The sequence below is a fragment of the Petromyzon marinus genome, chromosome 39, assembly GCF_048934315.1.
Source record: "Petromyzon marinus isolate PM22_M1 ecotype Great Lakes invasive population chromosome 39, UKy_Petmar_22M1.pri1.0, whole genome shotgun sequence".
Classification (NCBI taxonomy): Eukaryota; Metazoa; Chordata; class Hyperoartia; order Petromyzontiformes; family Petromyzontidae; genus Petromyzon; species Petromyzon marinus.
Window position 1 is genome coordinate 8,613,615 of NC_133705.1, and position 24,177 is coordinate 8,637,791.

At 51.7% G+C, this 24,177-nt stretch overlaps 1 protein-coding gene across 1 annotated transcript in view; it reads right to left on the bottom strand.

Moving 5' to 3' along the window:
• Window positions 1-24,177, bottom strand: part of TTLL10 (tubulin tyrosine ligase like 10) — a 218,887-nt gene that overhangs the window by 22,158 nt on the left and 172,552 nt on the right. Inside the window, exons 2-3 of the mRNA XM_076072790.1 lie at window positions 3,280-3,433; window positions 412-618 (exon numbers count right to left, since the gene is read on the bottom strand). Of these exons, the coding sequence (XP_075928905.1) occupies window positions 412-618; window positions 3,280-3,433 (361 nt within the window). The remainder of the gene's footprint in view (window positions 1-411; window positions 619-3,279; window positions 3,434-24,177) is intronic.

Genomic DNA, 24,177 nt, shown 5'->3' on the forward strand with positions numbered 1-24,177 from the left:
GAAGGCCGGCACGGCACACGGGGGCGGGGGGGGGGGGTGGTGGATGGCCAGCAACCATGCCCGGCCGCCTTTGTCTCCGCAATGGCGATGTTTACACACCGCACCCAGGTACTCATTCGAGGCTGAGTCGATGTAGGGGAGGCCCAAGACCGGTTCGGATAATCGTCACCGGTGTTGGCCGTGAGCGGGAATCGAACCCGGGCGGCTCCGGGTTCGTTCGTGCAGCGCGGCGCTGACCGCCACACCGCCGCTCCCCGCCAGGCAAACATCCGCACACCTGCACACACGCTGATCCAGCGAATCGCAACACGCGCGCGCACACCTGCGCACACCAAGACGAACATTCCTCCCATGTAGCCTCAGCAGACCGTCCCCCCGGGTCCCGGGTCCGCTCGTCCCGCCGCCCCGTACCCGTGGGGTCGAAGTAGGTGGCGGTGGTGAAGACGAGGTCACCGGGCTGCATGTCGGCGGGGCCGCTCACGTCGATGGGCAGCGTGTCGTACAGGTAGGCCTGGTTCCACGGCCCCACCGAGAAGCCCAGCTCGGCGCGAAGGTCCATCAGCGCCCGCCGCACCAGCCCGCAGCGGTCGAGGAAGAGTGGGGACTCGAACTCGGGGCCTGCAGTGGGTACGGAGGGCGCGGGGCCAGCGAGCGGCGACTTCTCGAGCGTATCGTAACGCGGGGAGGGCTTTTCGGCGGCGGTCGGGCCAGGTTAAGCGAGGATAGAGATATGCGGCAGAAATGGAGATGCCGAGAAACGCGGAACTTAGAGAGGGCAGGTTCCGAACACTCCGGGGGCAGCGGCTTACGTCGGATGCTTTCGAGCCAAATTGTGCGCGAGAATCTTGGGAGAGCTGTTTCGCGGGCGCCGCGCTGTTTCGTTTAGCACGGCCGCGTGCGTGGATGAAATTACATTGCCATTTTATATACACAGTGTGTATAATTGTATATACACACCGATACGTGCAGAATCAGTGAGTGTACGTTTGGATTAATGGTCCAGACTCGAGACCCTTCAAAGCCACGCAGCTCACAACATTCAGCAGGGTGTGGCGCTATAAACTTAAATGTATTATACACTTTTACTGGTAGGAACCTCCTGGTGACACTAGCCCACAGGGGATTATTGTGTCCATCCGTCCGTCGTGCATCCAAAAATGGGAGGGGTGGGGCTGGGTGGAGAGGGGAGGGTGGGGAGGGGCTGGGTGGGGAGGGAGGGGCTGGGTGGGGAGGGGCTGGGTGGGAAGGGAGGGGCTGGGTGGGGAGGGGCTGGGTGGGGAGGGTGGGGCTGGGTGGGGGGTGGGAGGGGTGGGGCTGGGAGGGGAGGGGCTGATCACCCCGTGGTGCCCTTATAAAACTCAACGTTTAACCTACTCACGCCGGCTTGTGCCCACCCCCACAGTCGGGCATATTTGCGGAATACACCACGTGGTGCCGCCGTGGACCCTGGCCATTGACCGAGCAACCCAACGTTCCTACCAGCTCCCTCAGCAGGAATGTGTTTCCATTAGAGGCTCAATTTGGGTTAGATCGCATACAATATAAATGTGTCGTTAACCTTCCGCCATCCGGCACAGCCGATTAGTAAGGTTTGCAACGTAAACAAAACGTGCTACTTCGCTACTCGTACAGCGCTAACCGGTTGTGTGCTGGAGAGTAAACCCACCACGACATTTTACAATTCGAGTCCCGTCACGTTTCGCCGGTAATCACAACAATCAGCATCAACAGGCGACAGCCAGAACTGTGGGAAAATCCTCCTGCGGTTTCGGTCTTAAATCGAGAGGGTGAATGTGATGTCGTCACTTGTGAACCAATCAGGTGCGAAGACCAGAGGAGGGAGTTCAATGCATTCATTCTTGATTTGAAGCTTTTCGTGACTGCAGGAATCCATACTCTTTGGTTCTTTCGGTAAAGTAACGTAGGTAGAAAATGAAATAAATCACGACGTTACGGGCGCAACACAAGCGTCCGTCATCAGGTGGGAAAGGATGCGCTGGAAACGTCGTTATTTATTTAATTTAATTTAATACCTACGTGACTTTACCGAAATAACCAAAGAGTAACGTATTCATGTAAACTACAATGGATATATGAACCTTGTGGCGGTACCCCAGGGTACCATAGTACGCCGGGCTCTAGCATAATGTCCGTGATGCAGTGACTTTTAGTCTGCTGATGGTCGGCGATGCGGCAATCGACTCATCTCGACGAGCTGTACTCACGATGCACCGCTACAGTGCGTCCTCCCTGCGTTTCGACATCGCGAAGTGTGGCACTGATGTCGGATTGATTCGTACCCCAGTCGCGGAGTGAAGAACACCCCTGGGAAAAAAAAGTGTCCTAGAAATAAAATATTTAATTGCCTCGGCCAGTTTGTATTATTTGGTACCCCGGGGTACCTCCATAAGGATGATATACACTTTTTATATTTTTTTTACCAGATAAGGCCCACTGAGCTATATGGCTATTTTTCAGAAGCGACCTGGCCACAAATGATAGCTCAACAAAGTGGCTTATCACGTGGACATTTATAGTAGGCAAATACTCTAAATATTGAGGGGAAAACCGAAGGACTCGGAGAAAAATCCGCGCGAGAGAGACACGCAAACTGCAAATATACAGCAGCAGGCGTCAGGGTCGGGATCGAACCCATGAACCTCCTGTAGAGCAGGCGAGGTTGTTAACATCTCCTAGCCACTGTGATGATGATGAGAGAGAGACACGCAAACTCCAAATATACAGCAGGCGTCAGGGTTTGGATCGAACCCACGACCTCCTGTATACCAGGCGAGGTAGTTAACATCTCAGCATTGCGGCGCCCTGATGTGACACAAAGACAAAGACCCCCCATATAGCCTTAACAGACTGTAGGGGCAAGTGCTGTTAGTGAGCACCTATGAAGGCCAGAACGGTACACGAGGGGGTGGGTGGCCAGCACCACGCCCGACCGCCTTTGTATCCCTAGTGCCGATGTTTACACACCGCACCAGGTACTCATTTGAGGCTGAGTCGACCTAGTGGAGGCCCAGGACCGGTTCAGATAATCGTCACTGGGTGTCGGCCGTGAGCGGGAATCGAACCCGTGTCGCCGGGTTCATAGCGCAGCGCGCTAACCGCTACACCATCGCTCACAACAACAACAACAACCGCCATTCGCCACTAAGTGGCGGTGACGTCACCACGACGCTTGTGCCAGGCTATGTGCACCGCTCACACACACACGCACACACGCACGCACGCGCGCGTGGGTGCGGGTTGGCCTGAGCGGGTACCCACTGCCGGGCCGGTGGTGCCTCTGCGCGTAGGGGATGCCCGTGTAGGAGCGCACGCGCTCCACGAACAGCGACCGCAGCCACGATTCGCGCTCGGGGTCCCCGCACGGTCCCGGGACCCTCGCGGGCATCGGCGCTCCCAGCAGACGCAGCTCTGCCTGCGTGGGGTTGGGGGGGGGAGGTGCAAGGGATGGAGGTGACATTGAGGGAGGGGAGGGGAGGGGGGGCAGGGAGACAAGGTCACCGGTCAGCATCAGCTCCAGGCACCGTTTTGAGTTGGCCGTTGCACAAACGCCAGAGTCGAAAATTCTCCTTTCGCACGTTCGCAAGTCGATTTGTTCGTAAGTCCAAGTCGATTCCAATCACGTTGTACGGCGTGTACACTAAACGCGGGGAATGGCTTTAAAAAGTTGTATAATCTGTCGACGTGGACGCCACTGGTTCTTCGTATTCTGCAAGTGTAGATGCCACTGGTTCTTCACGTTCTGCAGATGCAGATGCCACTGGTTCTTCACGTTCTGCAGATGTAGATGCCCCTGGTTCTTCACGTTCTGCAGCTGTAGATGCCACTGGTTCTTCGTGTTCTGCAGATGTAGATGCCACTGGTTCTTCGTGTTCTGTAGATGTAGATGCCACTGGTTCTTCACGTTCTGCAGATGAGGATGCCACTGGTTCTTCACGTTCTGCAGATGTAGATGCCACTGGTTCTTCGTGTTCTGTAGATGTAGATGCCACTGGTTCTTCACGTTCTGCAGATGAGGATGCCACTGGTTCTTCATGTTCTGCAGATGTAGATGCCACTGGTTCTTCGTGTTCTGTAGATGTAGATGCCACTGGTTCTTCACGTTCTGCAGATGTAGATGCCACTGGTTCTTCGTGTTCTGCAGATGTAGATGCCACTGGTTCTTCGTGTTCTGCAGATGAGGATGCCACTGGTTCTTCACGTTCTGCAGATGTAGATGCCACTGGTTCTTCACGTTCTGCAGATGAGGATGCCACTGGTTCTTCATGTTCTGCAGATGTAGATGCCACTGGTTCTTCGTGTTCTGCAGATGTAGATGCCACTGGTTCTTCTTGTTCTGCAGATGTAGATGCCACTGGTTCTTCACGTTCTGCAGATGTAGATGCCACTGGTTCTTCGTGTTCTGCAGATGAGGATGCCACTGGTTCTTCACGTTCTGCAGATGTAGATACCACTGGTTCTTCGTGTTCTGCTTATGTAGATGCCACTGGTTCTTCGTGCTCTGCAGATGTAGATGCCACTGGTTCTTCACGTTCTGCAGATGAGGATGCCACTGGTTCTTCATGTTCTGCAGATGTAGATGCCACTGGTTCTTCGTGTTCTGTAGATGTAGATGCCACTGGTTCTTCACGTTCTGCAGATGTAGATGCCACTGGTTCTTCGTGTTCTGCAGATGTAGATGCCACTGGTTCTTCGTGTTCTGCAGATGAGGATGCCACTGGTTCTTCACGTTCTGCAGATGTAGATGCCACTGGTTCTTCACGTTCTGCAGATGAGGATGCCACTGGTTCTTCATGTTCTGCAGATGTAGATGCCACTGGTTCTTCGTGTTCTGCAGATGTAGATGCCACTGGTTCTTCTTGTTCTGCAGATGTAGATGCCACTGGTTCTTCACGTTCTGCAGATGTAGATGCCACTGGTTCTTCGTGTTCTGCAGATGAGGATGCCACTGGTTCTTCACGTTCTGCAGATGTAGATACCACTGGTTCTTCGTGTTCTGCTTATGTAGATGCCACTGGTTCTTCGTGCTCTGCAGATGTAGATGCCACTGGTTCTTCGTGTTCTGCAGATGAGGATGCCACTGGTTCTTCGTGTTCTGCAGATGTAGATGCCACTGGTTCTTCGTGTTCTGCAGATGAGGATGCCACTGGTTCTTCGTGTGGCGTCGACATGACATCCGGGCAGGTTCGTTCCTATCTCTGAAAGTTGGTACGTCGAATGTCCGTGAGTAGAGGAGTCCCTGTGTGCCGAACTTCTTTTGCACCGTACGCAGCAAACCGTCACGGTATCTTAGCGTCCAGACGAGGTCATCTCCCGAGCAGGGGCTGTTCATCGCACGCGTCTCCTACCTTCGCGGCGTTATTGTGGGGAGTGGCTTTTCAATTCGTAATTTTTCATCTCTTTGTGATTTGCTCACCTCGCCCCCCTCCCCACCATCACCGCTCCCCCCCTCCACCACCACCACCACCGCCGGCGTGGCTCCATTAGAGGTGCAGGGCGTGGGGGGCCATGCCAGCTTCTCACGGCGGGGGCGGGGCGGGGGGCCGGCACCCCCACGCGCAGCCGGCCCCGCGTGCGACTCAACGCAGCTGCAGCGACAACGCCGCGCGCGCTCTGACCACTGAACCCCCCCCTCCCTCCACCCCTCCCTCCACCCCTCCCTCCCACCACCCCCCTCCCTCCACCCCCCCTCCCACCACCCCCCTCCCTCCACCCCCCCTCCCACCCCCCCCTCCCTCCACCTCCCCTCCACCCCTCCCTCCACCCCCCTCCACCCCTCCCTCCACCCCTCCCCCCCTCCCTCCAACTTTGTCAAACCAACTTGCAACTCGAGATATCGCGAGATTCATTTATTTATTATCCTTCCCCGCCCCCCAAAGACAAAGATCCCCCGTGTAGCCTCAACAGACTGTTGGGGCAAGTGCTGTTAGCAAGGCCCAAAGACAAAGATCCCCCGTATAGCCTCAACAGACTATTGGGCAAGTGCTGTTAGCAAGGCCCAAAGGCAAAGATCCCCCGTGTAGCCTCAACAGACTATTGGGCAAGTGCTGTTAGCAAGGCCCAAAGGCAAAGATCCCCCGTATAGCCTCAACAGACTGTTGGAGCAAGTGCTGTTAGCGAGAAGCAGCACCTATGAAGGTACGACAGACGAAGAGGTGAGGCTGGCCAGCACCACGCCCGGCCGCCTTTGTCTCCCGAGTGACGACGCTTACGCCACACCGCGCACCGGGTACTGATTTTGAGGCCGAGTCGACCTAGGGGAGGTCCAGCACCCGCTCAAACATTCGCCCCCTGTTATTGATGGTGAGCGCGAATCGAACTCGGGTCACCGGGTTCGTAGCGCAGCGCGTCAACCACCACCCCCACCACCAACCCTCCCATCATGATGTCACGTTCCTCTCTCTCTCTCTCTACCCCGATGGGCTCCCTCCACCCGGCAAACAAACGCAGGAGACAACTTCGGACAGCAGCGGATGCTGCAGCTGCTTATTTCGCATGGTGGCGACACTCGCGCGCACGCTCTCGCGGTCCCGACACAAAGGACAAAGATCCCCCGTATAGCCTTGGCAGACTGTGGGGGCAAGTTCTCTTAGCGAGGTCCAAAGATAAAGATCCCCCGTATAGCCCGGGCAGACTATGGGGGCAAGTGCTCTTAGCGAGATCCAAAGACAAAGATCCCCCGTATAGCCCGGGCAGACTGTGGGTGGCAAGTGCTCTTATCGAGGTCCAAAGACAAAGATCCCCCGTATAGCCTGGGCAGACTGTGCGGGCAAGTGCTCTTAGCGAGGTCCAAAGATAAAGATCCCCCGTATAGCCCGGGCAGACTGTGGGTGGCAAGTGCTCTTATCGAGGTCCAAAGACAAAGATCCCCCGTAAAGCCTGGGCAGACTATGCGGGCAAGTGCTCTTAGCGAGGTCCAAAGATAAAGATGCCCCGTATAGCCTGGGCAGACTGTGGGTGGCAAGTGATCTTAGCGAGGTCCAAAGACAAAGATTCCCTGTATAGCCTGGGCAGACTGTGCGGGCAAGTGCTCTTAGCGAGGTCCAAAGATAAAGATCCCCCGTATAGCCCGGGCAGACTGTGGGGGCAAGCGCTCTTAGCGAGGTCCAAAGACAAAGATCCCCCGTATAGCCTGAACGGACTGTGGGGGCAAGTGCTGTTAGCGCGTAGCACCTATGAAGGCCGGCACGGCGCACGAGGTGATGGGTGACCAGTACCACGCCCGGCCGCCTTCGTCTCCCCGGTGGCGATGATGTTTAAGGCTGAGTCGACCTAGGGGAAGTGTAGAGCAGGTTGACGATGCCAATTGGGAACGACGATTCGCATCCATGGGCAGGAATTGAACTCGGCTTGCGAGCGCCGCGTCGTACATACACGCACGCGTGAAACAAAGATACCCCGTGTAGCCCACACAAGGCTATCGACGCTAGTGCTGTTTGCGAATGCCTATTAAGGTGAAGACGGCGCACTAGGAGGTAGTAGTTTTTTTTCCGGCCCCAAGCCCGGCCACCTTTGTCTCCCCAGTGCTGATTAGCGGGGGGCGGGGGGGGGGGGTGAGTTGACTGCAGTTGAGGTCTGGGATCCGTGGCTTCATGGGCCCGGAATCGATCCCAAGTCACCAGGTTCGTCCGTGCAGTGCGCTCACCCCCCCCCCCCCCCCCCACAGACAAAGATAAAAAGACAAAGATCCCCCGTATAGCCTTAACAGACGGTTAGGGCAAGTGCTGTTAGCGAGCACCTACGAAGGCCGGCACGGCAACACGAGGGGGTGGGTGGCCAGCACCACGCCCGGCCGCCTTTGTCTCGCCTGTGGCGATGTTTACACACCAGGTTCGTAGTGCAGCGTGCTAACCGCTACACCACCGCTCCCCCCCACAGACACACACAGGGACACGCATCTCACACGGTGTCAGGTTCAATGCTTGGGGTGGTGTTGGGTCTAAGGGTGTTGGTGTGTTAGGTCGGTTAGGGCCCGTGTTAGGTATCATAGCAACAGTGCTAGTGTGACTGTAGGTGTAATGATTAGGGTCAGTATTAGTGTGACTGTAGGTGTAATGGTTAGGGTCAGTGTTAGAGTCACTGTAGGTGTAATGGTTAGGGTCAGTATTAGTGTGACTGTAGGTGTAATGGTTAGGGTCAGTGTTAGTGTGACTGTAGGTGTAATGGTTAGGGTCAGTGTTAGGGTGACTGTAGGTGTAATGGTTAGGGTCAGTGTTAGGGTGACTGTAGGTGTAATGGTTAGGGTCAGTGTTAGGGTGACTGTAGGTGTAATGGTTAGGGTCAGTGTTAGTGTGACTGTAGGTGTAATGGTTAGGGTCAGTATTAGTGTGACTGTAGGTGTAATGGTTAGGGTCAGTGTTAGTGTGACTGTAGGTGTAATGGTTAGGGTCAGTGTTAGTGTGACTGTAGGTGTAATGGTTAGGGTCAGTGTTAGGGTGACTGTAGGTGTAATGGTTAGGGTCAGTGTTAGGGTGACTGTAGGTGTAATGGTTAGGGTCAGTGTTAGGGTGACTGTAGGTGTAATGGTTAGGGTCAGTGTTAGTGTGACTGTAGGTGTAATGGTTAGGGTCAGTATTAGTGTGACTGTAGGTGTAATGGTTAGGGTCAGTGTTAGGGTGACTGTAGGTGTAATGGTTAGGGTCAGTGTTAGTGTGACTGTAGGTGTAATGGTTAGGGTCAGTATTAGTGTGACTGTAGGTGTAATGGTTAGGGTCAGTGTAAGGGTGACTGTAGGTGTAATGGTTAGCGTCAGTGTTAGAGTGACTATAGGTGTAATGGTTAGCGTCAGTGTTAGTGTGATTGTAGGTGTAATGGTTAGGGTCAGTGTTAGTGTGACTGTAAGTGTAATGGTTAGGGTTATTGTGAGAGTGACTGTAGGTGTAATGGTTAGGGTCAATGTTAGTGTGACTGTAGGCGTAATGGTTAGGGTCAGTGTTAGTGTGACTGTAGGTGTAATGGTTAGGATCAGTGTTAGTGTGACTGTAGGTGTAATGGTTAGGGTCAGTGTTAGGGTCACTGTAAGTGTAATGGTTAGGGTCAGTGTTAGTGTGACTGTAGGTGTAATGGTTAGGGTCAGTGTTAGTGTGACTGTAGGTGTAATGGTTAGGATCAGTGTTAGTGTGACTGTAGGTGTAATGGTTTGGGTCAGTGTTAGAGTCACTGTAGGTGTAATGGTTAGGGTCAGTGTTAGGGTCACTGTAAGTGTAATGGTTAGGGTCACTGTTAGAGTCACTGTAGGTGTAATGGTTAGGGTCAGTGTTAGTGTGACTGTAGGTGTAATGGTTTGGGTCAGTGTTAGAGTCACTGTAGGTGTAATGGTTAGGGTCAGTGTTAGGGTCACTGTAAGTGTAATGGTTAGGGTCACTGTTAGAGTCACTGTAGGTGTAATGGTTAGGGTCAGTGTTAGTGTGACTGTAGGTGTAATGGTTAGTATCAGTGTTAGGGTCACTGTAAGTGTAATGGTTAGGGTCAGTGTTAGTGTGACTGTAGGTGTAATGGTTAGGGTCAGTGTTAGGGTCACTGTAAGTGTAATGGTTAGGGTCAGTGTTAGGGTCACTGTAAGTGTAATGGTTAGGGTCAGTGTTAGAGTCACTGTAGGTGTAATGGTTAGGGTCAGTGTTAGGGTCACTGTAGGTGTAATGGTTAGGGTCAGTGTTAGGGTCACTGTAGGTGTAATGGTTAGGGTCAGTGTTAGAGTCACTGTAGGTGTAACAGGTCGCGTGCGAGAGAGCGGTGATGCAGAAGTCGCTGTCTGCGGTGATCGTAATGAGCCACAACTCACCAGCGACAGTTCCATATCACCAGCTCACCTGCCGGCATTGGCAGCAGTAGCTACACAACATGTTGCCTGTGAGATTATAATGAACAAAAAATCTCCATCCGTAGCGGTGACCAGAAGATGGGTGCCACTCAAAGCAAAGAGCATAACTCTGGCGTCCCTACAGAGAAAGAGAGGCGGAGGGCAGACAGAGAGACAGACAGAGAGACAGACAGAGAGACAGAAGAGAGACAGAGAGACAGAGAGACAGAAGAGAGACAGAGAGAGAGACAGAGAGACAGACAGAGAGACAGAAGAGAGATAGACAGAGAGACAGAAGAGAGACAGAGGAGAGACAGAGGAGAGACAGACAGAGAGACAGAAGAGAGACAGACAGAGAGGCAGAGAGACAGACAGAGAGGCAGACAGATAGACAGACGAGAGACAGAGATACAGAGGAGAGACAGAAGAGAGACAGAAGAGAGACAGACAGAGAGACAGACAGATAGACAGAAGAGAGACAGACAGAGAGACAGACAGAGAGACAGAAGAGAGACAGACAGAGAGACAGACAGAGAAACAAAAGAGAGACAGAAGAGAGACAGACAGAGAGACAGAGGAGAGACAAAAGAGACAGAAGAGAGACAGACAGAGAGACAGACAAAGAGGCAGAGAGACAAAAGAGAGACAGAAGAGAGACAGAAGAAAGACAGAGGAGAGACAGACAGAGAAACAAAAGAGAGACAGACAGAGAAACAAAAGAGAGACAGAAGAGAGACAGACAGAGAAACAAAAGAGAGACAGAAGAGAGACAGACAGAGAGACAGAGGAGAGACAAAAGAGAGACAGACAGAGAGACAGACAGAGAGGCAGAGAAACAGACAGAGAGACAGACAGAGATACAGAGGAGAGACAGAAGAGAGACAAAAGAGAAACAAACAGAGAGACAAAAGAGAGACAAAGGAGAGACAAAAGAGAGACAAAGGAGAGACAGAGGAGAGACAGAGGAGAGCTGCAACTCCAGGCCCCGACAAAGCCGTGACTCTGCCCCTCCGTCTCGTCACGAACGTCGCTTTGTGCGACGACTCCCCTGCAGTGGCTCAGTTTTGTTCTCTCTCTTGCCGATTCTGCCTGCTGCAACCAGTTCACAATCCTGGGGCCACCGCCGAGTGAGACAGAAAATGTTCAGTGGGCATCACCAAAGCTGACATTTTTGTCCCCTGCTGGCCAAACCCGTGGCCCTCTCGCTTACGGACGACCTCTGGAGCGAGCCCGTCCCGTGCAAAGTTTGACTTTGTGTGGGAGGAGGAAGGGGGGGGGGTGTGCTTGGCACGATTAAGCTCTGCACAGATGGATTCAAGAAATCGCCCGCTAACGCGCTGCCACATACTGGCCACGGGCAGCTCGCCGTCCGTGCGTAGAAAACGCGGCGCGTCCCCGGAGCAGTCTGGGATCCGAGCACGATGCGCTGGCTCAAATCTAACGCGTTATTGTATGTACGTACGCACGCACGTTGAACTTCTTTCGCACCGTACGTAGCCAACCCGCGGGCCGGGGGGGGGTGGGGGAGATACAACGAACTGCACACGCAAAAAAATCAGTTCGTAAGAAATTAGTTTGTCAATCCAAACGACTTCAGAGTGCACAGCACCCAGTGGCTTCCCGGTATCGGATACGGAAGAGCGTTCCAGACGGCCGCAGAAGCGTGCCTGAAAGCGCCGCGATGACGCGGGTCGAACGTCTTTGTTCGACGTTTTTTACCGATTTTGGCTGCCCAAAACTCAGTGCAGATCGCGCGCCACGCCCAAGCGGATGGGGTCATGGTGGTTTTAAAATAAAAAAATATATATATTTATAAACGTCCGCGCGAGTTCTAAATATGTAAAAAAACAATCCCTCCGACGTGAAGGCCACAGCGCGTTGAGTGAATGTTGTGTGTCTGTGTGTCTACTTGACACGCAGTCGGCTTTCGCGACCAATATCATCCATGACACGGGTTTTTAGTTAGGGTGGGATCGCGTGTCTCTCTATGTTGGGAACGGCGGTGTAGCGGTTAGCGCCACGAAACCCAACGACCCGAGTTCGATTCCCGCTCACGACCAACACCAGTGATGATTATCTGAACCGGTCCTGGGCCTCTTCTAGGTCGACTCAGCCTCAAACGAGTACCTGGTGCGGTGTGTAAACATCACCACTGGGGAGAACAAAGTCGATCGGGCGTGGTGCTGGCCACCCACCCCCTCGTGTACCGTGCAAGGCCTTCACAGGTGCTGCTCGCTAACAGCACTTGCCCCTACAGTCTGTTGAGGCTACACGGGGGGATCTTTGTCTTGTTTGTGTGCGTGCGCAAAATGTTCACCTCCTCGGCGACGCAGCCGTCAAGCGCAGCGGGGGGGCTAGGGGGAAGTGGGCCTAGGGTGGCGATTGCCTCCCACACAGAGGCAGGTGAGACACGTTGGCAGGTATGCAAAGTACAAAGACAAAGATCCCTCCCCCCGGTGTAGCCTCGGGGGCAAGTGCTGTTAGCGAGGACATCCCATCGGCAGCACAGCCGTCTATGATCGCATAAACTAAACGAACTCAACTTTTTATCTTACCAGGTAAGGCCCCACTGAGATATGGATAGCTCGTTTTGTTTTCTGAAGCGACCTAGCATGAAGATGATAGCTCAACGAAGTGGCTTATCGTCGTGTGGACATTCATAGCATGAGCCAAGTACTTCGAAAGGCGTGATGATGTTGATTCTAAAATGTGGAAGGGAAACACCGGGAGACGACCCGGGGAAAAATCCACGCGACCACGGGGAGAGAGACACGCAAATTCCAAATATACAGCAGCAGGCCTCAGGGTCGGGATCGAACCCACGACCTCATATCTACCACTCATTACATTACAAAGCGCTTGCCACAAATGAACCACAAAGCCTCGCTGGATCTCGTCAAGGAGCGTAAACCATCGGGCCAGCTCCGGTCATCCTCACAGCGGCGGCGGCGGCTCTTGGCTTTGGCCATTCGGCAAAGACGGCGGCCACCGGATCGCGTGGCGCTTTCGGATGCGCTTCTGCAGGCCGTCTGGAACGCACCTTCCGATATTCGGAAGCCACTGGAGCTTTTAAATGATCTCGATTGAAAAACGGATTTCTCCATATCAACTGCTTTAATGTGTATTCTTAGCTCTTTCGGTAAAGTCACGTTGAAGGGAAACAATAAAATAATAAAATATATAAAACAATAAAAATTTCTCACGACGTTTCGACCATAACACAAACGGTCCCTTCAACGTGACTTTACCGAAAGAGCTAAGAATATGAATTACTGCAGTCACGAAAGCTTTAAATGCTTTAATGTGCTTCTTGTTTCATGTCCCCCCCCTGCCGCCCGGCACCTCCGATTAGCACGGATTAGGTGCGAAATAACTTCAACATACAGTAGTGCAATACATGAATACAAGAAACGGTTTCGACATGAGGCGTCTCGTCGACACAGATCAGGGTTCTGCTCTGCTCAGTGTTTAACGAAGTCAAAAGGGGTGATCACCCTCCTTCCCTGTTACTTCAGCTGGTTTCAGCCGAGCCAAGGCGCACAGTCGCTCGTTCGCGCACGAACTATTACAGCGCGCACGCACAGGTGAAACCACTCCAGTGACGTGCGGTGAGGTCAATGGCTGGGCAGGTACTGGATAGTGTCAGAGCCAGATTCACACACGGAGGGGGGCGTGGCCTCACGGAGGGGGGCGTGGCCTCACGGACGGGGGGCGTGTTAGAGACGTCCCCCTCAGTGAGGCAGATGTGATAGCTGCCTCCCCTGGTGCTTTTTCATTGCAGTTTCATGACGAGACCGGCGAGCCTAAATATATTTATACACATACGTGAAGTAAGTTACCTGGAGTATGGAAGACGAGGATATGAAATGAAGGGGTCTACAAACATTACATTGGTGACATACTGAGATAGTAACAGGCACGCGCTTATTGCCCGCGCTCCACCCAGGTACTGAGGGGTTGCGCAATCAGAGGGGAGGCTGACCTCGTCGCTGCCTCACCTCTCGTCTCTTCCTGTATTTACAGCGGAGCTCCGCAAATTTTTGGCGGTTTGGACGATAAAAAAAAGATTGTAATCGTACAGAAATGACATTTATAACACATATCAGTGGAAAAAAATCTTCATATTTATTTCATTTGATTATTCTTTTTTTTTACTTTTCGTAACAGCTATTTTCATTGGAGTACGACAGGTGAGGTCCCTGCCTCCCCTTGCCTCCCCTGACCCGCACGTCCCTGAACCACGCGGCATGTAAGAGGGCCCTTGTCGGGACTCGGAAGCCTAAGCGGGGGGTCTGATGAGAAACTGGGTGCCGAGCCCTGAATGTGCGTGCACCTGGGGGCTCGCCACGTGGTGTAGGTGCGGGCCTGGTGAAGGTGGTGCGCCGGGTGTAGACCACCACCACCACCACCCCCCACCGCTGGTGCGATGTCTACACACACACATATCGTTGTTTACACACCGCACCAGGTTACTCGTTTGAGGCTGAGTCGATCTAGGGGAGGCCCAGGACCGGTTCGGATATTTCGTCACCGATGTTGGCCGTGAGCGGTAATCGAACTCGGGTCGACGAGTTCGCAGCGCAGCGCTGCGCTACCCGCTACACTACCGCGCCCCACAAAAACCGCAGTTCGCCACGAGGCGGCGGTGCCGTCACCACGGCGCTTGTGCCAGGCTAGGTGCACAAACACAGATTCACACACGCAGATTTACTGCCATACACCTGCCCACTGACACATTCACACACACAGCAATTCACACTCACCTACACACATATTCACACAGCCACAAAGATATTAACTGTCTCACGCACCTGATCACTCACACTCACACAAAGTGATTCACTCTTACACACAACTCACACAGTAACTTACACTCTTACACAAAGTGATTCACTCTTACACCACACAGTAACTCACACTCTCACACAAAGTGATTCACTCTCACAAAACACACAACTCACAGCTGCCCACTCACTCACACACAGTAACTCACACTCTCACACAAAGTGATTCACTCTCACACAACACACAACTCACACCTGCCCACTCACACACAGTAACTCACACTCTCACACAAAGTGATTCACTCTTACACAACACACACAGTAACTCACACTCTCACACAAAGTGATTCACTCTTACACAACACACACAGTAACTCACACTCTCACACAAAGTGATTCACTCTTACACAACACACACACAGTAACTCACACTCTCACACAAAGTGATTCACTCTTACACAACACACACATTAACTCACACAAAGTGATTCACTCTTACACAACACACACACCTGCCCACGCACACAGTATCTCACACTCTCACACGCACAGTAACTCACAATCTCACACAACACACAGTAATTCACACTCTCACACAAAGTGATTCACTCTTACACAACACACACACAGTAACTCACACTCTCACACAAAGTGATTCACTCTTACACACCACACACATACACACATTAACTCACACAAAGTGATTCACTCTTACACACAACTCACACAGTAACTTACACTCTTACACAAAGTGATTCACTCTTACACCACACACACCTGCTCACTCACGCAACACACAGTAACTCAAACTCTTATACAACACACAGTAACTCACACTCTCACACAAAGTGATTCACTCTTACACCACACACAACACACAGTAACTCACCCTCTCACACAAAGTGATTCACTCTCATACAAGACACAACTCACACCTGCCCACTCACTCACACACAGTAACTCACACTCTCATACAAAGTGATTCACTCTTACACAACACACACACCTGCCCACGCACACAGTAACTCACACTCTCTCACACACAGTAATTCACACTCTCACACACACAGTAATTCACACTCTCACACAACACACAGTAATTCACACTCTCACACAAAGTGATTCACTCTTACACAACACACACACAGTAACTCACACTCTCACACAACATACAGCAATTCACACTCTCACACAAAGTGATTCACTCTTACACAACACACACACAGTAACTCACACTCTCACACAAAGTGATTCACTCTTACACAACACACAACTCACACCTGCCCACTCACTCACACACAGTAACTCACACTCTCACACAAAGTGATTCACTCTTACACAACACACACAGTAACTCACACTCTCACACAAAGTGATTCACTCTTACACGACACACAATTCACACCTGCCCACTCACACACAGTAACTCACACTCTCACACAAAGTGATTCACTCTTACACAACACACACATAGTAACTCACACTCTCACACAAAGTGATTCACTCTTACACAACACACACAGTAACTCACACTCTCACACACAAAGTAACTCACAATCTCACACAACACACAGTAATTCACACTCGCACACAAAGTGATTCACTCTTACACAACACACACACAGTAACTCACACTCACACAAAGTGATTCACTCTTACACCACACACAACACACAGTAACTCACACTCACACAAAGTGATTCACTCTCACACAACTCACACCTGCCCACTCACTCACACACAGTAACTCACACTCTCATACAAAGTGATTCACTCTCACACAACACACAGTAACTCACACTCTCACACAAAGTGATTCACTCTCACACAACACACAGTAACTCACACTCTTACACAAAGTGATTCACTCTTACACAACACACACACCTGCCCACGCACACAGTAACTCACACTCACACACACAGTAACTCACAATCTCACACAACACACAGTAATTCACACTCACACAAAGTGATTCACTCTTACACAACACACAATTCACACCTGCCCACTCACTCACACACAGTAACTCACACTCTCACACAAAGTGATTCACTCTTACACCACACACAACACACAGTAACTCACACTCTCACACAAAGTGATTCACTCTTACACCACACACAACACACAGTAACTCACACTCACACAAAGTGATTCACTCTCACACAACACACAACTCACACCTGCCCACTCACTCACACACAGCAACTCACACTCTCATACAAAGTGATCCACTCTTACACAACACACACACAGTAACTCACACTCTCATACAAAGTGATTCACTCTCACACAACACACAGTAACTCACACTCTCACACAAAGTGATTCACTCTTACACCACACACAACTCACACCTGCCCACTCACACACAGTAACTCACACTCTCATACAAAGTGATTCACTCTTACACCACACACAACACACAGTAACTCACACTCACACAAAGTGATTCACTCTCACACAACACACAACTCACACCTGCCCACTCACTCACACACAGTAACTCATACTCTCACACAAAGTGATCCACTCTCACACAACACACACACAGTAACTCACACTGTCACACAAAGTGATTCACTCTTACACAACTCACACCTGCGCACTCACTCACACACAGTAACTCACACTCTCAAACAAAGTGATTCACTCTTACACAACACACACACAGTAACTCACACTCTCACACAAAGTGATTCACTCTTACACAACACACACATTAACTCACACAAAGTGATTCACTCTTACACAACACACACACACCTGCCCACGCACACAGTAACTCACACTCTCACACACACAGTAACTCACACTCTCACACAAACAGTAATTCACACTCTCACACAACACACAGTAACTCACACTCTCACACAAACAGTAATTCACACTCTCACACAACACACAGTAATTCACACTCTCACACAAAGTGATTCACTCTTACACAACACACACACAGTAACTCACACTCTCACACAAAGTGATTCACTCCACCACAACACACACACACAGTAACTCACACTCACGCAAAGTGATTCACTCTCACACAACACACACACACAGTAACTCACACTCACACAAAGTGATTCACTCTTGCACAACACACACATTAACTCACACAAAGTGATTCACTCTTACACAACACACACACAGTAACTCACACCCTCACACAAAGTGATTCACTCTTACACCACACACAATACACAGTAACTCACACTCACACAAAGTGATTCACTCTCACACAACACACAACTCACACCTGCCCACTCACTCACACACAGCAACTCACACTCTCATACAAAGTCATCCACTCTTACACAACACACACACACAGTAACTCACACTCTCACCACCCCTTACGAAGGAGCACCCCCCCCTCTACCCCCCAGAGCGTGCGAGGCGACACGCGACACGCGTGGTGCGAGCGAGCGAGTGAGCTGGGAGCAGGGAGGGCAGCACCAGAGCCTCGTAATCACCGTCACTCGCCACGTGGCCTCCACTTACAGCCACCCCCCCCCCCCCCCGCGTGGAGGCTGAAGGGGAGGGGGGGGGCACGAGGCGGGGCGGCCGCAAACAAAGAGCGGAGGATGTCCCCCCTCCCCTCGACCCCTCCCCCCGCCCCTCCACCCCCTCCACCCCCTCCCCTCGACCCCTCCCCCCGCCCCTCCACCCCCTCCCCTCGACCCCTCCCCTCCACCCCCTCCCCTCCTCCCCCTCCCATCGACCCCTCCCCTCGACCCCTCCCCGCTCCTCTCCTCCCCCAGCACCAATTAACATTTTAGCTCCCCATACTTTACACCACCTCTCTCTACAATAGCGCGTGAATTACCCCCCACCCTCTCTCTACAATAGCGCGTTAATTACCCCCCACCCTCTCTCTACAATAGCGCGTTAATTAACCCCCTCCCCTCTCTCTACAATAGCGCGTTAATTAACCCCCTCCCCTCTCTCTACAATAGCGCGTTAATTACCCCCCACCCTCTCTCTACAATAGCGCGTTAATTACCCCCCTCCCCTCTCTCTACAATAGCGCGTTAATTAACCCCCTCCCCTCTCTCTACAATAGCGCGTTAATTAACCCCCCTCCCCTCTCTCTACAATAGCGCGTTAATTAACCCCCCACCTCTCTCTACAATAGCGCGTTAATTACCCCCCTCCCCTCTCTCTACAATAGCGCGTTAATTAACCCCCCACCTCTCTCTACAATAGCGCGTTAATTACCCCCCTCCCCTCTCTCTACAATAGCGCGTTAATTAACCCCCTCCCCTCTCTCTACAATAGCGCGTTAATTACCCCCCTCCCCTCTCTCTACAATAGCGCGTTAATTAACCCCCCACCTCTCTCTACAATAGCGCGTTAATTAACCCCCTCCCCTCTCTCTACAATAGCGCGTTAATTACCCCCCTCCCCTCTCTCTACAATAGCGCGTTAATTAACCCCCACCCCACCTCTCTCTACAATAGCGCGTTAATTAACCCCCTCCCCTCTCTCTACAATAGCGCGTTAATTAACCCCCTCCCCCCACCTCTCTCTACAATAGCGCGTTAATTAACCCCTCCCTCACCTCTCTCTACAATAGCGCGTTAATTAACCCCCACCCCTCTCTCTACAATAGCGCGTTAATTAACCCCCCCCCATCTCTCTACAATAGCGCGTTAATTAACCCCCCACCCTCTCTCTACAATAGCGCGTTAATTACCCCCCTCCCCTCTCTCTACAATAGCGCGTTAATTAACCCCCTCCCCTCTCTCTACAATAGCGCGTTAATTAACCCCCTCCCCTCTCTCTACAAAAGCGCGTTAATTACCCCCCTCCCCTCTCTCTACAATAGCGCGTTAATTAACCCCCACCCCTCTCTCTACAATAGCGCGTTAATTACCCCCCTCCCCTCTCTCTACAATAGCGCGTTAATTAACCCCCACCCCTCTCTCTACAATAGCGCGTTAATTACCCCCCTCCCCTCTCTCTACAATAGCGCGTTAATTACCCCCCCTCCCCTCTCTCTACAATAGCGCGTTAATTAACCCCCCCCCCACCTCTCTCTACAATAGCGCGTTAATTAACCCCCCTCCCCTCTCTCTACAATAGCGCGTTAATTACCCCCCCCACCTCTCTCTACAATAGCGCGTTAATTAACCCCCCCTCCCCTCTCTCTACAATAGCGCGTTAATTAACCCCCTCCCCTCTCTCTACAATAGCGCGTTAATTAACCCCCTCCCCTCTCTCTACAATAGCGCGTTAATTAACCCCCCTCCCCTCTCTCTACAATAGCGCGTTAATTAACCCCCCCTCCCTCTCTCTACAATAGCGCGTTAATTAACCCCCCCCCACCTCTCTCTACAATAGCGCGTTAATTAACCCCCTCCCCTCTCTCTACAATAGCGCGTTAATTAACCCCCCTCCCCTCTCTCTACAATAGCGCGTTAATTACCCCCCTCCCCTCTCTCTACAATAGCGCGTTAATTAACCCCCCACCTCTCTCTACAATAGCGCGTTAATTAACCCCCTCCCCTCTCTCTACAATAGCGCGTTAATTACCACCCTCCCCTCTCTCTACAATAGCGCGTTAATTAACCCCCCTCCCCTCTCTCTACAATAGCGCGTTAATTAACCCCCTCCCCTCTCTCTACAATAGCGCGTTAATTAACCCCCCTCCCCTCTCTCTACAATAGCGCGTTAATTAACCCCCCCTCCCCTCTCTCTACAATAGCGCGTTAATTACCCCCCTCCCCTCTCTCTACAATAGCGCGTTAATTAACCCCCCCTCCCCTCTCTCTACAATAGCGCGTTAATTACCCCCCTCCCCTCTCTCTACAATAGCGCGTTAATTAACCCCCTCCCCTCTCTCTACAATAGCGCGTTAATTAACCCCCTCCCCTCTCTCTACAATAGCGCGTTAATTAACCCCCCTCCCCTCTCTCTACAATAGCGCGTTAATTAACCCCCCCTCCCTCTCTCTACAATAGCGCGTTAATTAACCCCCCCCCCCACCTCTCTCTACAATAGCGCGTTAATTAACCCCCCTCCCCTCTCTCTACAATAGCGCGTTAATTAACCCCCCCCCCACCTCTCTCTACAATAGCGCGTTAATTACCCCCCCACCTCTCTCTACAATAGCGCGTTAATTAACCCCCCCTCCCCTCTCTCTACAATAGCGCGTTAATTAACCCCCTCCCCTCTCTCTACAATAGCGCGTTAATTAACCCCCTCCCCTCTCTCTACAATAGCGCGTTAATTAACCCCCCTCCCCTCTCTCTACAATAGCGCGTTAATTAACCCCCCCTCCCTCTCTCTACAATAGCGCGTTAATTAACCCCCCCCCCCCACCTCTCTCTACAATAGCGCGTTAATTAACCCCCCTCCCCTCTCTCTACAATAGCGCGTTAATTAACCCCCTCCCCTCTCTCTACAATAGCGCGTTAATTAACCCCCTCCCCTCTCTCTACAATAGCGCGTTAATTAACCCCCCTCCCCTCTCTCTACAATAGCGCGTTAATTACCCCCCCACCTCTCTCTACAATAGCGCGTTAATTAACCCCCTCCCCTCTCTCTACAATAGCGCGTTAATTAACCCCCTCCCCTCTCTCTACAATAGCGCGTTAATTAACCCCCCTCCCCTCTCTCTACAATAGCGCGTTAATTAACCCCCCTCCCCTCTCTCTACAATAGCGCGTTAATTAACCCCCTCCCCTCTCTCTACAATAGCGCGTTAATTAACCCCCCTCCCCTCTCTCTACAATAGCGCGTTAATTAACCCCCCCTCCCTCTCTCTACAATAGCGCGTTAATTAACCCCCCCCCCCCACCTCTCTCTACAATAGCGCGTTAATTACCCCCCCCCACCTCTCTCCGCCCGAGCCTGTCATCAGCGAAGCTCACCGACTCAGACAGCAGCGAACATTGATGACTCGTCCATGAGGTTTCCCGCGCTCTCTGCGGAAGTCGTAGGAGTGGTAGATGCGTTCCAAATAATAATAATAATGACAATAATAATGACAATAATAATGATAATAATGGGGCGCGCAAAGCGAAACCCCCACAAAAGAGACAGCTGCCTGTCGAGTAGCGCACAGGGAACACACACAGTACACACACACACACAGTACACATAGTACACACACACAGTACACACAGTACACACACACACAGTACACACTCACACAGGGAACACACACAGTACACCCACAGTACACACACACACAGTACACACACCACACACAGTAGACACACACACACAGTACACACACACACAGGGAACACACACAGTACACCCACAGTACACACACACACAGTACACACACACACAGTACACACACACACACAGTACACATAGTACACACACAGTACACACAGTACACACACACAGTACACACACACAGTACACACACACAGTACACACAGTACACACACACAGTACACACAGTACACACACACAGTACACACACCACACACACAGTACACATAGTACACACACAGTACACACACACAGTACACACAGTACACACACCACACACACACAGTACACACACAGTACACATAGTACACACACAGTACACACAGTAAACACACACAGTACACACATAGTACACACACACCACACAGTGCGCACACACCCACAGTACACACACCCACAGTACACACACAGTACACACACACCACACAGTACACACACCCACAGTACACACAGTACACACACAGTACACACACACAGTACACACACAGTACACACACACAAACAGTACACACAGTACACACACATACACAGTACACACAGTACACACACACACCACACACACACAGTACACACACACAGTACACACACCACACAGTACACACACACAGTACACACAGTACACCACACACACACAGTACACACTCACAGTACACACATAGTACACACACACCACACACACAGTATACACAGTACACACAGTACACACACAGTACACACACCACACACAGTACACACAGTATACACAGTGCACACACAGTACACACCGCACAGTACACACAATACACACACATAGTGCACACACACAGTGTACACACAGTACACACACAGTACACACCACACAGTACACACCACACAGTACACACACATAGTGCACACACACATAGTGCACACACACAGTACACACCACACAGTACACACACACAGTACACACACACAGTACACACAGTACACACACACACAGTACACACCACACAGTACACACACAGTACACACACAGTACACAAACACAGTGCACACACATAGTACACACGCACTTATATGGGACTCTCGTTTTTAACGGAAAAAGTACGGATAATAATGCACTGTAACATGCTAACAAATGTAATGTTAACAGCTTCAATAAGTCAAAGAGCCTCCCCACTTGTTCGCCACCGCTGTCAACGCGTGGCCTGGAATCTTCTCCAGGTGACCTCCAGAGCTGGGAGGCAGCGGCACGTGTCACGTGGCGTCGTGGCAAAGTCTCAGAGGTGTTCACGGTTTTAACACCGCGAAATCGCACAAACGTAGAACCCGCGAAGAGCGAGGGAGCCCCGCATTTCCCGCCTTGCGCACAGTGGCAGCAGGCAATGCGTTCAGGCGGAGCTCGATGCCAAACGTCGAAGTCCTGCTGCTGGTAGCCACGACGAGAGGGCTTGATCAGAGAAAGAGAGAGAGATAGAGAGTTCGTGTCGTGTCCGCTGTTCCGTCTCCTCCGTTGAAGGAGTTTCAGGCCGAAGTGACTTTCCTCTGTAGGTCCATAGCCCCGGGTTGCATGGCCCACAGTCTCGCAGCTGTGGATTGTCTTTAATGCATCTCGACGGGTCTCTGTGAATCTCTATGAATCTCGATGAGTGTCTGTGAATTTTCCATGTGTCGCATTGAGTCTATGCGTCTGTATGTGTTTCTATATATATGCGTGTCTTTCTACGTGTATCTATGCGTCTCTACGTATCTCGATGTGTCTCTATGAGTCTATGCGTCTCTATGTGTTTCTATATATATGCGTGTCTTTCTCCGTGTATCTATGGGTCTCGACGTATCTCAATGTGTCTCTATGGGTTTACTGTGTGGTTCCATAGCTCGGGTTGCATGGCCCACAGTCTCGCAGCTGTGGCTTGTCTTTAATGCAAATCTCTATGCGTCTCGTTGAGTCTCTATATGTCTCTGGGTCTCTATGCATCTCTATCTTTTTGCGGAAGGCGATACGTTCATGAGCTGAATGCCAATGTTGAGGTCTGCTGCTGCTGCTGGGCACAAGGAGAGGGCTTCACGGAGCGCACACTCCGGTGATTTAGCATATTAGTCAGGACAAAAACCCGCTCGATAGTTGTGTCTGTTTAACCGCTGCCTCTTGGGGGTGGCCACATATTTTTTTCCAACTCTTCTCACTCCTGAGTTGGTGGCCTGAACAGCTACAAGAACAACGACTGTAGTCGACGCGGCCATGAGCGTTCAACTCTTGGGCCAGTCGCCTGGGCAAGGCTGGAGGGAGAACATTATCCGCGCAATGTGGTGTGCACACGGGGGCATGCGGGCAGGCGACGCGTAAGGATGGGGGGAGTTGGTGGTCTGGTGGTTGGT